Source organism: Grampus griseus (assembly GCF_964374135.1).
Source record: "Grampus griseus genome assembly, chromosome: 6".
Lineage (NCBI taxonomy): Eukaryota > Metazoa > Chordata > Mammalia > Artiodactyla > Delphinidae > Grampus > Grampus griseus.
The window spans coordinates 55,930,871-55,945,863 of NC_139000.1; the positions used below are offsets into that span (position 1 = coordinate 55,930,871).

Consider the following 14,993-nt stretch of genomic DNA (forward strand, 5'->3'; position numbering starts at 1 on the left):
AAAAAAAAAAAAAAGAACAACGACTTCAAGTAATTTAATATATATTTTAAAGATTCATATTATTATGGAAGTTTCTTGGAAATGAAAACAGCTATTATTTGTTCTCTAATCCTGTGGAGAGAGCCTAGAGAGGATTTGAAAACTAAAACACAAATATGAAAAGGACCTAATCTTCTCTCCAAAAACATGATTTCTTTTCCCTGCTCTAATTTTTTTCTTAGAAATAAAAATAAATACAAGGGCACAAATACAATGAGAAACGAACTTTAAGGCAAAACACACTACAATCTATTAGGGCATTTTTACTGTATTAGATCTAAATCATTTCCAAATTATTATTTTCAAATGGAACAAAATCTCCTAAAATGCTAAAGTCTGTAAGTTTACTATATTCCAACTAACACCTTTTATTTATTCCAGAATAAACTCTTTTCAGCTTCTTTAACTGCCTCTTCTCAATTAAGTATTTCAGTTTTTAATACACATTATACACACTTCAATCATATTTTTCTAATCTTTCCAAATTTAAGATAAGTCAATCCTTACACAAAGTTGTCGTGGCCTCCCCCGTTGCGGAGCACAGGCTCCGGACGCGCAGAACCAGTGGCCATGGCTCATGGGCCCAGCCACTCCGCGGCATGTGGGATCTTCCCGGACCGGAGCACGAACCCGCGTCCCCTGCATCGGCAGGCAGACTCTCAACCACTGCGCCACCAGGGAAGCCCGGTCCCCTTGTTTTTTTTTACTAGACTCTGTCCTGGGCAATCTCATTCCCTCCCATTTCTTCAACCATCATCCTTCTGCAGGTTAATTCCTCATTAAACACCTCTAATCTAGCTCTAGTCACTCTGCTGAGCTCCATATTCCGCCTTCTAATAATTCTGAGCTGCACATCTTCAAATGCATGCTCCTCTCACACTCCCTCGGCATCACCATCACCTGGGCTCAAATTTTGGCCCTCATCCTCTCCATCACACCCACATCCAATAGCTTGCCATTATACCACTTCTACTTGCTGAATTTACTTCAGCATATAATAAGTATCCTTATTTATTATTTGTTTCTACTGCTTATTATCTCTTATTATCTCTTATTATCTCTTGATGGTATTAACTCCAGAGCCTTTTAATTGGTTTCCTTTCTCCATTCTCTCTCCTTCCATTTCAGTCTTCAAACCTCAAAATACTAGTAATACTAGTAAAATCATGTCACTCCCTTAGCTAAAACCCGTGATGAATCTACACTGTCTACATTCTAAATTCCTTAGCAAGCAAACAAGGTCCTCCATAATTAGTCCCAGCTTACCTTTCCAAACTTATCTGCCATGACAGTACCTCATCATCCTACACTCTAACCAACCACTGGGTATAAACTATTCCTCTGGAATACACTGTACTCTCCTGCTTCCATACATGTAATTGTTTACCTACCACCTTGAAGTAAGGGATAAAGTCATGTCTATCATTGTAACTACAGGGCTTTACATACTACTTACCATAGCATAGGTCAAATAATTGTTTAATGAACTCCTCAACGTCACCTATCAATAGTCTACTCACCTTCCAAAATTATGACCTCTAGAATAAAATCTAATAAAATATTTTTCAATGCCAACTTCCCCACCTCCCCAGAGTAGTTGATCCCTCCTCTGCACTCTCCTAACACTCTATAATAAAGCTTATCACAGTAGTCCTCAGAGTATGCACACTTAGAATATACAGCTGATCCTTGAACAACAGGAGTTTTAACTGCGTGAGTCCACTTATACGCGGATCTTTTTCAATAGTAAATACTATAGCACTACAGGATCCTCAGCTGGTTGAATCCGCGGATGCAGAACCCCAGATAGGGAGGAACCAAGTATACAGACAGCCTACGGAGGGCCAAGTTAGACACAGATTTTTGACTGCATCGAAACCAAGATATACCATCAAAAATCCAAAAGTGATTATGTTCTCCCTGTTCGTAGGGAGAAAAACCTTAGGTACTAGATAGAATCTCGTCAATTAAGGGTTTCCTTCCATAATTTGTTTTAAGCCTTTTGTATCCCCTAGCAAAAAATCATACAACTAAATATATCAATATTTCAGGATATTCTGCAAGCAGTCCCATGACTTCCAGGTGTTCTGACAATGGAACAAGTTTGAAAATCAGTTTTAACACATTTTACATTTTACCATAACTGTGTATGTACCCTTTTTTAAACTTCTTGGGCCAGGAATTGTCCCTTAAGTCATAGAACAAAGCAGGTGCTCAATAAATGTCTTGTTAGTTGAAATCCTTCATCCTTTCATCACTGCACTTAAACATTTTCTGAACCTTCTTAAATAGCACTTTTTGCTTTTTGAAGAATGGCAACTATAATAAATAGAACTACGTGGAGTATCAAGCTCTAACATTCTACAGTTCTGCACAAGAAGCAAATCCAGATTCTATTACCAAAGGGCCCCAATTTTTAGATCTACATTAAAAAGACAGAATTACAGAATCCAGGGGGGATGGGGGAGTTGGACTACTAGGGAGTAAGAAGCACCTTGTTAAAATTCCCAATTACTTTCTGGATTTTGATCTTAATTGAGAATAAACACGTCAACAAATTTCAAATTTAACTGAAGAGGAGATTAAAATCAGTGTACAAAATCCATTTATATTTCAATTACTGCTTGTACTTGGAAACCTCTATTTTTAAATTTTTGAGGCTTCATGATGATGCTTTTGTATGCTCATGCCCAACTAAAAAGCAATTACAAAACTAAATAATCTTTAGCTGTATTTTAAGAAAGACTTTTTTTTAACAGCTCATTACATGTACCACTTTTTAACAACTTAATTCAGAAATCAACTATAATTTTAACAAGGATATATAATATTCAAGCTTATTTTCACCAAAATATTATTTTAAATGGCCAAAATTAAAATTTCAAGTTCAGCACTGCTGGGGTCACTGGCACATTGATGCCTCTTCTATAACTACAAGCTTTTAAAACTACATAGCAATATTCTTAAAGCTTTCAAAAATATTTTAAAATTTAAAAGCTTTCAAAAATATAATTTAAAATTCAGAAGAGGCAAAAATTCTTATTAGACATAACTTCCCAACTATTAAGTATTTTCTATTCATTTCCACTTAGTAGCTGATTTTCTCCCTATTTCTAATGCTAATTGTTATTTCTCTCAGTTGCCCCAAATACATGAATGAGATCCCTTCTAAAATACAACTCTGAGACGAAGTATGCTAAGTCTTAGTCCTAGTTCTATCACAAATATTATATATAAAACATATTGCTATATATTACTTATATTAAATATGATAAAATTATAAATCTTTTATAGATCATATACATGTAGTCCTATTATAACACCACAAAAAGCAGACCAAAAAATTTAGAAATTTTAACAGGATAAAACAAAAATAGAATATACTAAAGCTGTGATATTTTCTTCCCTCTCCCCAGCTGGTCATCCTGCATACCTCCTAGAGAGCAGACACTACCCTGGAGAGACCATACTGTAGCCAGACGAAGTACCTGTAGTACCCAGAAACACTATGCTGTTCCATGCCTTGCATTCACTGTAGTTCAGCATTCTGGAATGCCCCTCTCAAACCCTCCAAAAAAAATCCAGAAGCAATCTTCAACTTCTTTAAGAATCAGTTCAAGTATAAACGTCTCTATACCTTTTAACTCCATTATAGAATCATCATCTTTTGAAAAGCATCTGTTTCCCTACTCAACTATACACCACTGAAGAGTAGGGAACTACTCTTTTGATATCAGGGCTCTGAATGTCTAGCTCTGGCAGATACATATTTGTACAATCAACACTCTCATAGCACAGATGAAGAAACTGAGATTTAAGTTATACAAGGTGCTCAAGGTACTAATGTCATTGGGTTGCTCTGTAATGATAATGTGGCACCCTCTATATCTAATGTATGTGATTTCTTGCTCACTAAAAGGCTCAGTAGTGTATGGAGCAGCTGTAAAATTCTTACAGTAAATTTCAAAATAAGGGTTAATTCAATATCTTACAAACATATACTAGAAGACAAAAGAGAACAAATGATAATATCTAAGTGACTGTTTTTCATTACTAAAATACCATATACCACTTATTTATAAATAAGGTATCTGAGTCACCTATTTGCTGAAAATCATACTCATGTGCCCAGTCTATAGAATATTGTTCTGGAGCATCTATATTTACTAATTGCATACAAAACAGTTATAACCTATGGGTTTCTGAAAGTTGTGCCCACTCAAAGCATTTATTTAGTAATGACTCAGACTGTAGGCTAGTACAGAAAAAGAAATGATTTTCTAGCATCTACAAGTGTGGTTTGTCAAATCTATTATTTACAAAATGTTTGTATACATCAAATACCAAAAAATTGAGGAAGTCAAATTTTTAATTATCTCTTTGAGACCATCACATTACTTTTTGCTACTAAACTGCAAGAATTTTCTCTCTCTTGGACTAAGAACATCAGAAATACATTATTATGTTTATAAACAAAAGAATGTTTTAAGTTCTAAGTATGGATTCTATTAGATCATATGGGAATACAGTATTCTGAACATTAGTCACTAGGAATGATTCAAAGCATTCAGAAATTTACCTTTATGTGAAGAGAAACAGTCTCCCTGCTCTTTTGCAGGGCTTAAGAAACACTATATACAAAATGTTTCTGAAAACACCTGTAATTTATTCAAACCTATAAGCAACTTCTTAGCACTTTGATGCAGCCATTCTCCAGCCTCATTCTAAACACCCGTTTCCAGTCTGTAAAACTAGATGCTTGGACTAGAACTCTATGGTTTCTTCCAGGTCCAAAATCTTGTGACATCAATTTGGAAGATATTTTACTACTTAAAAATAATGACGTGTGAAAGGACTGTTTCTTATGTGAGTCATAACTATAAAACACTGTGGAGACAAGGGTAACGAACACACTACATAAATATAATGTCGCTAAATAAAATATTAAAAGTAATATACAAGACAAACTTGGGAATTATTCTATTACCAAATAATCCTACATTATGAATGGATTCAAGAAGAGGCTCCTTAGTTTAAATACAGCTGCCCTAATGAGTCAAGCGCTATGTTAACCATTGTTTTCAGTGAAAGAAGTCACTGATAGTCTCGAAAACAGCATATGGGAAGCCAGTGACAGATTAGATTATTTTAAAATTACAGTTATAATCAAGGACCAAAAAATTAACACAACTTTTCAGGAGCTATTAGATAAAAGCACTAGTACACTTCCCAGTTTCAGATATGAAAATATTCATCTTATTCAGCTACCACTACTAGTATTATAATGATTAAAACTTATCTTGGGCTAACTATATGGGACTGGCACTTTCGACTTTACATTTATTAATGCATTTAATCCTACAGCAACCTATTAATTAGGTACTGTCATTATGCCCATTTTACAGATGAAGAAACTGAGGCCAAAAAGGTAAAGTGACTTGTTCAAGTTCACTTCCACTAGTAAAGAGTCAAACAACTGGTTCACTTCAACCACGATTTCCAACAACATTCAATTATTTTTCTATTCCTGAAGAATTTCCGATAGAGAAATTAATTTGGCTCATTATCAATTACAGAATTATAAATTAATACGTGTATTTTAGTAGCCTCCTGTGCTATATTATTTCCTCTTAAGAAAGAAAAATAATTGACTCTGGATATATGGGTGGAGTATACCAAGAGCATCGTGCCATCTGAACTGCCTGTGACTTCTGGTAGAATAGATACCAATACCGAAATGTATTAAAAATTTTGTGTTGATGCAAAAATTCAGTCTGCTCAGATGAAGCTGAGAAAAAAGACCAGGAGTACGCCACAGTAATTGTTAACCATTTAATTACACGCTATAAAATCTCCGATGGCCGACTTGAGCAGTAAAGTTATTATTTTAACAGTCTGAAATCACCCTTTTACACGAGCCAGAATTAATTTTCTAACGGTATTTCATTCCAAAAACGTTTAAAATTTTCTTGCCAAAACTGTCTAAAAGTTGCAGGTCCAACTTCCATCCCACTTAAACTTTTCCTCTCCCTACTCCTGTAATTCTTCCATTTCACTTTACTTCTAAAAACTTTACCTGCTCTTCGACACTCGGGACTCGGCTTCCGTCTCAGATTCTTCACGTCTGGGCGTAGGGTTCTCTCAGCCCACACCCACCACACCCCTGCGGGCCCCCGCCCAGCGCTGCTCCTCCTCCCGGGGTTCTCCAGCACCGACTCAGCACCTATCAGCGACGCCCCCCGGCCCCTGGCCCAACCCATCCTCGGACACGTGCGAGGGTGTGTTTGTGTCAGCCCGTCAGTCCCGCCAGGGACGGGGCTCACTCACCGAGACAGAAGCGCCAACTTCTGCTCCAGCATCATCTCCAGCTTCTGGCCCTGTTTGGAGATCCAGTGGTCCACTCCATGCAGGCGGTAGCACGTCTCCAGCATCAACCTGAAGTCCGCCACGAACTCGGTGATGCCCCCGTATTGGCCGCTGGCGAACTTCTCCTCCATCTTCAGCAGACACATGCCCTTCCCGGGCTGCTGCCGGAGGGCGCGACTGCCCCGGCCCCCGCTGCGCGGCCCCTCGGCCGCCTCCTCCTCCCCAGTGGCAACGCCCCCCAAGGGCTGCAGGAAGGGGGAGGTGAGGCCTCGGTGCTTCTCCTGCAGAAACTCGCCCAGGATGCGGTAACCCTGCTGCAGCTCGTAGGTCAGCTCCTGCTCCTTGCAGACACCGCCCCCGACCACCATCGCCTCCTCCTCCTCCTGGTCGTCCGCGTCCTCCCTCGAAGAGGCACTCCTTCCTCGGGCCGGCCCTGAGGCCGGGGCCGCCGCTGCCACCAACTCGTCGTCGTCGTCCTCTTCCTCGGCCGCCGGTGGCGGCCGCTCCTCCTCCCCGGCCGGCTCCATCTCCCCCGGCGTCCCGGGCACGCTCATGCCCCCGGCAGGCCCAGCTTGGGCGGTGTGGAGCGGACGCTCGAGGCGCCGGGGCAAGCGTGAGCGCGGGCCGCTTCCTCAGGGCTCGGCTGCGCCGCGCAGCCCCAGCCGCATCGGGCCTCGCTCTCTTCTGCCGCCGGCTCGGCTCGGTGCGCGCGGGGGTCTCGAGCTCGCCGCCAGCGGGGCGGGGTTACATGGCGCGCGGAGGAGGGGGGAGAGAAGAGGAGAGCCTAGGTGCCCTCCTCTCCCCTCCCCCCGGCGGCGGCGCGCGCGCGGCCCTTGCCTGCCTCACCCCTCCGCGCCCCGCCCGGCTACTCTTCACCCGCCAGGCCCGGCTTGGCCTCCGCGGCCTCGGCGCCCCACCCCCTCCCGGGCCGGCTTGAGGGCTGGGAGGGGGCGAGGGGGAAGGGGAGGTTTCCTCTAGCCTCCCCGGAGGGGGCCGAAGCACAGGGCAGCCGCGGCTCGGGCTCCTCCTCCTCTCCCTCACACCCCCTCCCGCCCCTCTCTACCTGCGGGGGACCCGGGCAGGAGGAGGTGGCGCGCGGACGGGGCCCGGCGACAACTGTCAGTTAGAAGCCCTGCTGGGCGGGGGGAAGAGAAGGGGGAGGGCACTCAGGCCCCCCCCCCTCCAGGTTGGGGCGAGCTGTGGAAAGACGCAAAGAAAGAGGCACCGTCGCCGTCCACGGTGAGCATGCGTAGTACAACACCACCAGCCCGACTTCACGTCCCGCCCCGCTAAGCGATAGCAAGGACTTAGTCTCAGCTTCAGGCCCTGAGGCCTGGTAGGTTGCACAGACCAATGATGTCATCAGCTTGTAGACGACTGTAAGGGGCGGAGTGAAGAGGGAAGCAAGGCGCCTGCGCAGCTTTGCTTGCCACCTCCTGAGAGGGAGGCCGAAAGGGTTTTTAAATCAGGTGCTGCAAGAGGATATTTCTTTTGTGAGACCCCTATTAGCGCTAAAAGCTAAAATTAATCCTGAAGGAGCTTGCTAGATAACCTTCGTCGATGGAAAGTGAATTGTAAGAAGGCATAAAATGTAAATCCTATCCTTTTGTAAAAAACTTCTCTTTGCACACTCCCTCCCCCTGTGACTGCCGGTTTTTCAATATAAAACTAGAATTTTGAGAAGTCTAGAAAGGAGGTTGAAGGACTCGACCAACTGAAACATGTTCACATGGAAAAGGAAAGGAGATGATTTGTGGAACTTGAATTTCTCAAACTCCTGTTCCCAGGTCTTAACATCAATTCCTGTTTTGGAAATTAATCCCATGTTTTCCGTTAGTGAAAAACATTTCCACCCTCTCGATTTTTGACATCTGCTAAGAGTAAAGGAAGGGAATGGGACCTCATTTTTAAAAATCCTTGGGACTGAAAACAGTCTTCAGATATTTCAAATCTAAGCTGTGCAGCATGACCTTACAATCTCACTACACATTTTAAAATTACTGTTTAGGGAATGTCTAAAAAGTGAACTTATCATTCCATTAGTTCTCATATTGCTTAAAGTGAGGAGAAAGGAACTAATGGGTCCTTAAAGCAGTTATTACTATCTTCTCACGTTCTATTTTAAAGGTGCACATATTACTTTTTCTCCTTACACAGAACTCTCTTGCTTTAAACCTGGAATTACTTGAATACAAAAATCAAAATTTTAGAAAGCAAGTGGGGACTTCCCTGGCGGTCCAGTGGTTAAGACTCCGCACTTCCGCTGCAGTGGGGGTGGGTGGTGGCGTGGGTTCATCCCCGGTCGAGAAACTGAGATTCCCACATGCCACGCGGCGAAGGCCAAAAAAAAAGGGAAAGCTGTATAATGAAATGATTGAGATATACTGACTATTATGATTGTTTACTTCCCATTAATATGGACTTTTAAAGCACTGATAAAATTCAAACTTAAAAGCTTTTTTTGGTCCAGTTAAGTTAGACAGCAGCCTTAGGTAAAACAGTTAAGTGGGAACACTTGAGGTTTTAGGGTATTGACACTACCACCGCCAACAAGCACACCCATCATCTAGTTTTCACGGTCTCCTCTCACCTCATCAGACATTTGTGGTGTATTAGGCATTTACAGCATTCTCTCTCCATAGAGCCCACAGATGTACCTCAGCTCAGGAACAAAGGCAGAGACCAGTCTGACTTCAGGGACTGACAGCCAAAACTGTCTGACTGAACGTCCCTCATTTCCTTTGACAAAGCCCAAGAATCTGCACCCATCTCACCCCAGCAAATATCACCTCTTTCTCTTTAGCCACCAACCCTATTTCACGACTCTCGGATAATATTAGCTTGCATTTATCAAACACTGTGCCACTAAGCACTCTATATTCGTTACCTCCTTTAATTCTCACAATCCTATAAGCTACGTATTATGGCCATTTCACAGATGGAGAATTGTTTAGGTTAAAAAAGTAGTTTGCCAAAATTCAAATCTAGGTCTGTCATACTTCAAAATTCTCCAGGTGCCTAATTCCAAGTCATATGGTAGATTTTCCAGTTCCTCATGTACGAGAGTGTAGGGAATTGCTAGAAATGTTTACCAAGGGCTTCTTAATTAAGGGATACTAATTAAGATAAAGAGGTGCAGGTGAGTAGAAGAAACCTCAGCTATAGGTCATGGAGAGGCCAAATTGACTGAGATCTTAGCTAGTATGAAAATAGAATCAGGTGCTTGAACTTTTAGAATATAGATAAGTAAGAAGAAAAACTGCCTTTCCATCCCACCATCCAGAGAAAACCTCTATTACAGTAATATCAATACTTTGTAGTGGGGTTTTTCTATTTATTCATCTATACTTTAAAATTTTATCTTAAATAAACTTAAAATTGTGACTATACTGTACCTAATGTCCTTTTCTTTTTTCTCTCATTAACAATAAATAATTGTAGGGAATGTAAAAGAATTGCATATCTAAAATCTCAACTTCATATCTGTCCACAATGGCCTAGATGGCCTGCTCATGAACTTGTAGGAGGTGAAACAGAGATTCTAATGTAAAAGGAATTCCAAACCATAAAAAAGAACACAGCAGAAGTAAAAACACCAACAGCAATAACAGCTACCATTTATTAAGCACTTACTAAGTCTTAAATATTTACTAAATATGTTACATAGACAGTACTCATAATAGCCCCAGGAAATCCTGACAGATGTATTTGTTCTTAAATTTTGGATTAATATCTTGCTGAGTAGAAAGGTTTTTTTCTACCCTACAAAAAGCCTGACATTAAAGACCAACATTGCAATTAATATAATTAACCCTAGATTTACAGAACTGTTTTCTTACAATGTATACCTACTGCTAAATAACTTCTCAAAGCTGTTTTCTTTTTCTCGTTTAAAGATTAAATTAATTTTGCTTCCCTTTCATGATCACAATAGAATTCTCTTTTATGCTACTATATAATCTATTAAGAACTTCTCCAAAATAGAAATCTATTTAAGCCCCACTTTGAATCAGGGCTTCTCTTCTTGTTGAACTGCTTTGCAGGAAAAAATGGCATACATACACAATGCAATATTCTGCTCAAATACATAACACTGATTGACTCCCACAAATATTATTTACTATTTGTCAAACACTGTGTTACAGTATGTTACATGCTACCAATGCTAGATGTACCAGGATGCGCTTTTCAGTAACCATGGTCCTTAGAGTCCTGGATAACTTGAAAAAAAAGAGACTGGTCTAAGACTTCAAAGTTTTAACTCTCAGCTGGACACTTTGGGAACTAGAATATGAATATATCTCAGTCTCAGGAGGACATTATTAAAACGTTCATATGTATTATGGAGAAAACTTCCCACATCCATTGTAATATCTCAAATCTCTGTTCCAATTTCAGCATCCTCCCATTACTATGATAACTAGGAGTATTATCAAGGAGGAATAAGCCTGCCACTATATTCTTCACCCACAATTCCAAAGATGTTTGTCCTGGAAGTTCTCCTATCCCATCTTTGTGAGCTCTTAGCATCTTGTGGTAGGCAGCATGACATCTTGACACCAAGTATACTGCTTGCCCAGCATCAATAATTCAGACAAATAGCAACAATTTATATACTTTACATCAACTACAGGAAAGGTGACAAACATTTTAAGACAACAGAAGCACAGGTTATCACCAAGGTCTGTGTTTAAGAGATAAAACATGCAAGGTAAACAGAGGCTATAACACTGACTAATCCTGGAGAAACATGGGGAAGGCATATAAACTGCTTAGCAGGAAGAGAACAGTTCTCTCAATCATAATGGAATCCACGCACAAAACTTGTTCAGAGTTACTTTTATGGTGGATGATATTCAAGTAATATTAAGGTGCTTCAGGCAAAATTTAGCAACTCCTGTAAGGCTTCCTGCTGCTCATCATCAAGCTGGGAAATGCATTCCAACCATAATTCTTCAGAAGTCTGTACCTGACGCACGACATTAGCTAGGCGTTTGGCACAAGGATCTTCATAGTTAATAGTCTCATTCATTTTTCCTTCTGCAATTACACTGATTATTTTTGGAAGATTGGAATTATTTGGACCAAGTACAACTGGGTGGTTACTTTCAATTAAGTCACAGAGAAAACTCAAAGTCTGAATAGCTTCCTCTTTATCCTCATGCAATGGAAGCCATGACAACCAGTGTGGAAGAACTTCATCTACATTTACACAGTTAGGCTTAAACCTCAAAATCTTGCCTACTGCTGAGATACAGTTCTCTGTAGCAATGACATTTTTTTTGGTTTTGGAATTTGCACACTTAATAACTTTTACCAGCAGCGGAACAGCTTCTGAACATAAAGAACGATAATCATCTCCACCAAACTGTGCCATAACACCCAGGCCATAAGCAGCCGCTTGCCTGACTTCAGGGTTGTTGTCTCGCATATTTAGTAGCATTGGCCACCGAAAATATTCTACATATTTAAATGAGGTTGGACTACAGTGTTCTATGATATCATCAAATATGCACAATCCCCACTGTCTGTCTGGCCATGGCCTATTAGAACAAATTAGATTTACAATTAATGGAAGCAGCTGTTCAAACCACGGTAAAATCTTTTCCTTGTAAGTACTAAATAATGAGTGCAAAATATCTGATACTTTGGTCAGAATATAAACATCACATTCATCCTCATCTTGCAGAGACATTTCAACCTGTTGGTCATAGTTTTCTTCCTGTCTTTTAACCTGTCTCAGTTCTTGGTTTTTAAAGTGCCCTTCAAGTTTTGCTTTCAGTATTTCTCCCAGTTCTTCCAACTGTTCATCATTGAGGCACCCATCTCCCATTACTTCAATGGACTTTGCAAAAGAATTCATTATTTCTGAGAGTACATCTGTATCAGGTTCGGTCCCAATAGCCTTGATTAAAGGATCACATATGAAATGCCACATCTGTGCAAGATACTCTGGGCCATGAATTCTTGCACATTCCAGGAGAAAAGGCATGGACTCTGCTGCTGCCACTCGAACATTGTCATGGAAATAAAATTTCAGTAAAGGAACCATCAGTTTTACAACTTGTTCTGTGTATTCCACGAATCCTTCCCTTAACTCCTTAGCATAATAAACCAACATCTGGCAAGCAGTTGCTTTTGCTTCAAGCCCTGAAGTCTTAATTCCAAAACTCTGCTGGTCTCCAAGATTTACAAATTGCCATCCATCATCATCACTCATATTCTCCACATCTTGTGTGTCTAAGAGAGCAACGTCAGGTTTAGCTGAAGCAGTCTTAATAAGAGGCTCAATAACCAGTGGAAGGTACTGTTGAAAATCATTTCCAAGAATTTTACACATTCTGGCCCACGCTGAAATGATGTAAGAGGTCTGAGGGTCATCATCTTCCATATTATTTAAGTCTGATTGTGTTTTTAACAACAGTTGCATCACATTTGATGCATCTTGCATAAATTTTTCCTTCCCAACAGCAAGACCAACATGGCTAATGCATTCAATAGTTTTTCCTTTCAGAAGTTTGAGTTCCTTTTGAACAGCAAGCTCAACAATCTGCTTTAGTGAGGGCATAAATATATCATAGTATGGAACAAATTTTTCTTCTATTGTATCTGCAACTGAGGCAATGGCTGTCACAAGCTGTTCCAAGGCCAACTTAGTTCCATTGCGAATCAACTCTTGAAGTTTAATCACCAAGATGGAATGTAGATTTCTCACCATACTATCCAAATATAGAACTAGCAATGATTTGGGGCAGTCTTCAATAAAAATAATAAGCGCAGAAGCTGCATGTGACTGCACACGCTGATTACCTTGATTTTCCATGGTACGCAACAGAGCTGCAATCACCGTTTCATGGAATTTCTTTTGGAAGTTAGGTGCAAAATCTGTAGCCATCTGTCCAAGTGTAGTACAGGCTGCAGCCCTCACCCTTGGATGAGGATCCTGAAGAAAAAGCAAAACAGAGTTAACTGTTTCGTCTAGAATTGATTCCATTTGCTGATGGCATCCTTCTCCAATAGCAGATAAGGCCATTAATCCAGCATGTCGATATTTCCAGTCAGGGCTCTGAAGCATCTGCATGATATGCTCCTTAGTCATTGGTAAAACAAGTTTTCCACCGAGCCCACAAGCCAGTCTGTCTAGTGCACTCTCAGCAGCAACTGCATTGCTGTCAAAATCATCTTCTTCCATTTCATCAGCATTTACCCAGTCCTCATCATCTTGTAGATCGACCATCATTGCCAATATATGAGGAACTGCCTGTGCAATAATATTTGTATGTTTTTTCAACATTGGGGTTGCAGTTTCAGACAAGGTCACTATTACTTCAAGAGCCAGCTGGCGTTGCAGATTACTAAGTCTAGAGTCTCCACATAACTTTAGACTCAATTGCAGTGTATCTTCTAAATAAGGACCCAAATATTTAGGTACAGTATCTGCAATCTCAACAAGGGATTCTAGCACTGAATCATCATCCTGGTAGCATGAATCATTCACAGCCTGTAAGATTCCAGGAAGCAAGTCTGCAAAGTCTTTGAAAAGAGCAATATTATTCTCATTAGCAAGTACAAATGCAGCTGCAGCTCTAGCAGATAATGTCCTGATTGCTGGATGTTCTTGATCTTGAATACACTGGTCCAACAACCGTTTGATGATATCCAAATCGTGCCGATCTTGGGTCCCAAAAATCCCAGGAAAGTGCCAGAAAACGTGAAGTGCAACTTCCCACAGAACCACATTTTTAGAGTAGATTGAATCAACAAGGAACTTCAGACCTTCGGGCCAGTGGTTAGTGCCATCCTCATCTATCAAATTCCTGGCCAGCACTGCAAAAATATCACAAAGTTTTTTCCTCATACTAGCATGGGTTTCTAACTTAACAGCCAGTATCAGTTCAATCTTGACGTCCCTCTGAACATCAGAAGGCAGATTTGGATAGACTTCCTCAAACCCAGAGGACAAAAGCCGTCGTAGCAGGGCGGCAGCCATTTGTCTCACCTCATAACCTGCTCTTCTATTTCTGACGGCATCTAAGAGGAATGTAGTCTTACACAGACCTGGGATATTTTCATAGATTTCCTCTGCTTGTCTCCGCACCATACAGCTTGGATTGATGAGGTTCTTCAGAAGCTGGTAAAACTCTTGCTTTCCCGACACGGTCGCCGGTACTCCGGCAGACCCGCACGCCGCCATCGCGTTCTGTCAAAGCGACCGCGACGGAGCAGGAGGGCGGGGGTCTGCGGCTCGAAGCAGTGACGTCAACGAGGCGCCGGCGGGGATGGGCGGGAGCGCTCCTTCCTCCCCTGCCTGGCCCTCGGTCTGGGCTCTGGGAAGGTGGGAGCGAGGGTCGCTCTCCAACAGTTTTCCAATCAGATGAAAATGTACCTACCGAGGAGAAAGAAAATGAAAGAAAAGTATGATATTGATTGTATTAGAATGGGATTATGGATGATTTTTTTTCGCCTTTTCTTTATTTCTAAACTATCTCTATTGTTACACTGATAATTTTAAAACAGAGAGTACTCCTTGAAAAGCCGCTAAGTGAAAGAAGACGATCACAAAAGGCCACATGTATGATTCCCTTTAT

At 41.1% G+C, this 14,993-nt stretch overlaps 2 protein-coding genes across 6 annotated transcripts in view; both read right to left on the reverse strand.

Moving 5' to 3' along the window:
• The window catches only part of BRD10 (bromodomain containing 10), a 103,339-nt gene extending 96,341 nt beyond the window's left edge, over positions 1-6,998 (reverse strand). For all 4 annotated transcript variants that reach the window (XM_082657465.1, XM_082657464.1, XM_082657466.1 and 1 more), the window contains exon 1: positions 6,367-6,998. In XM_082657465.1, coding sequence (XP_082513591.1) covers positions 6,367-6,959 — 593 coding nt within the window. In that variant the 5' untranslated portion in view covers positions 6,960-6,998. The remainder of the gene's footprint in view (positions 1-6,366) is intronic.
• Positions 6,999-10,010: 3,012 nt separating this feature from the next.
• On the reverse strand, positions 10,011-14,599 carry RANBP6 (RAN binding protein 6; the record flags this gene model as incomplete). Of its 2 annotated transcripts, XM_082656638.1 has the most annotated exons (2): positions 13,148-13,348; positions 14,464-14,599. In XM_082656638.1, 2 exons carry the CDS (start codon positions 14,597-14,599, stop codon positions 13,278-13,280), a joined length of 207 nt encoding a protein of 68 aa, XP_082512764.1. In that variant the 3' UTR covers positions 13,148-13,277. The 2 variants fall into 2 exon arrangements, with proteins under 2 accessions (XP_082512763.1, XP_082512764.1); XM_082656637.1 differs by having other exon boundaries at positions 10,011-14,599.
• Between the last annotated feature and the right edge of the window lie 394 nt (positions 14,600-14,993).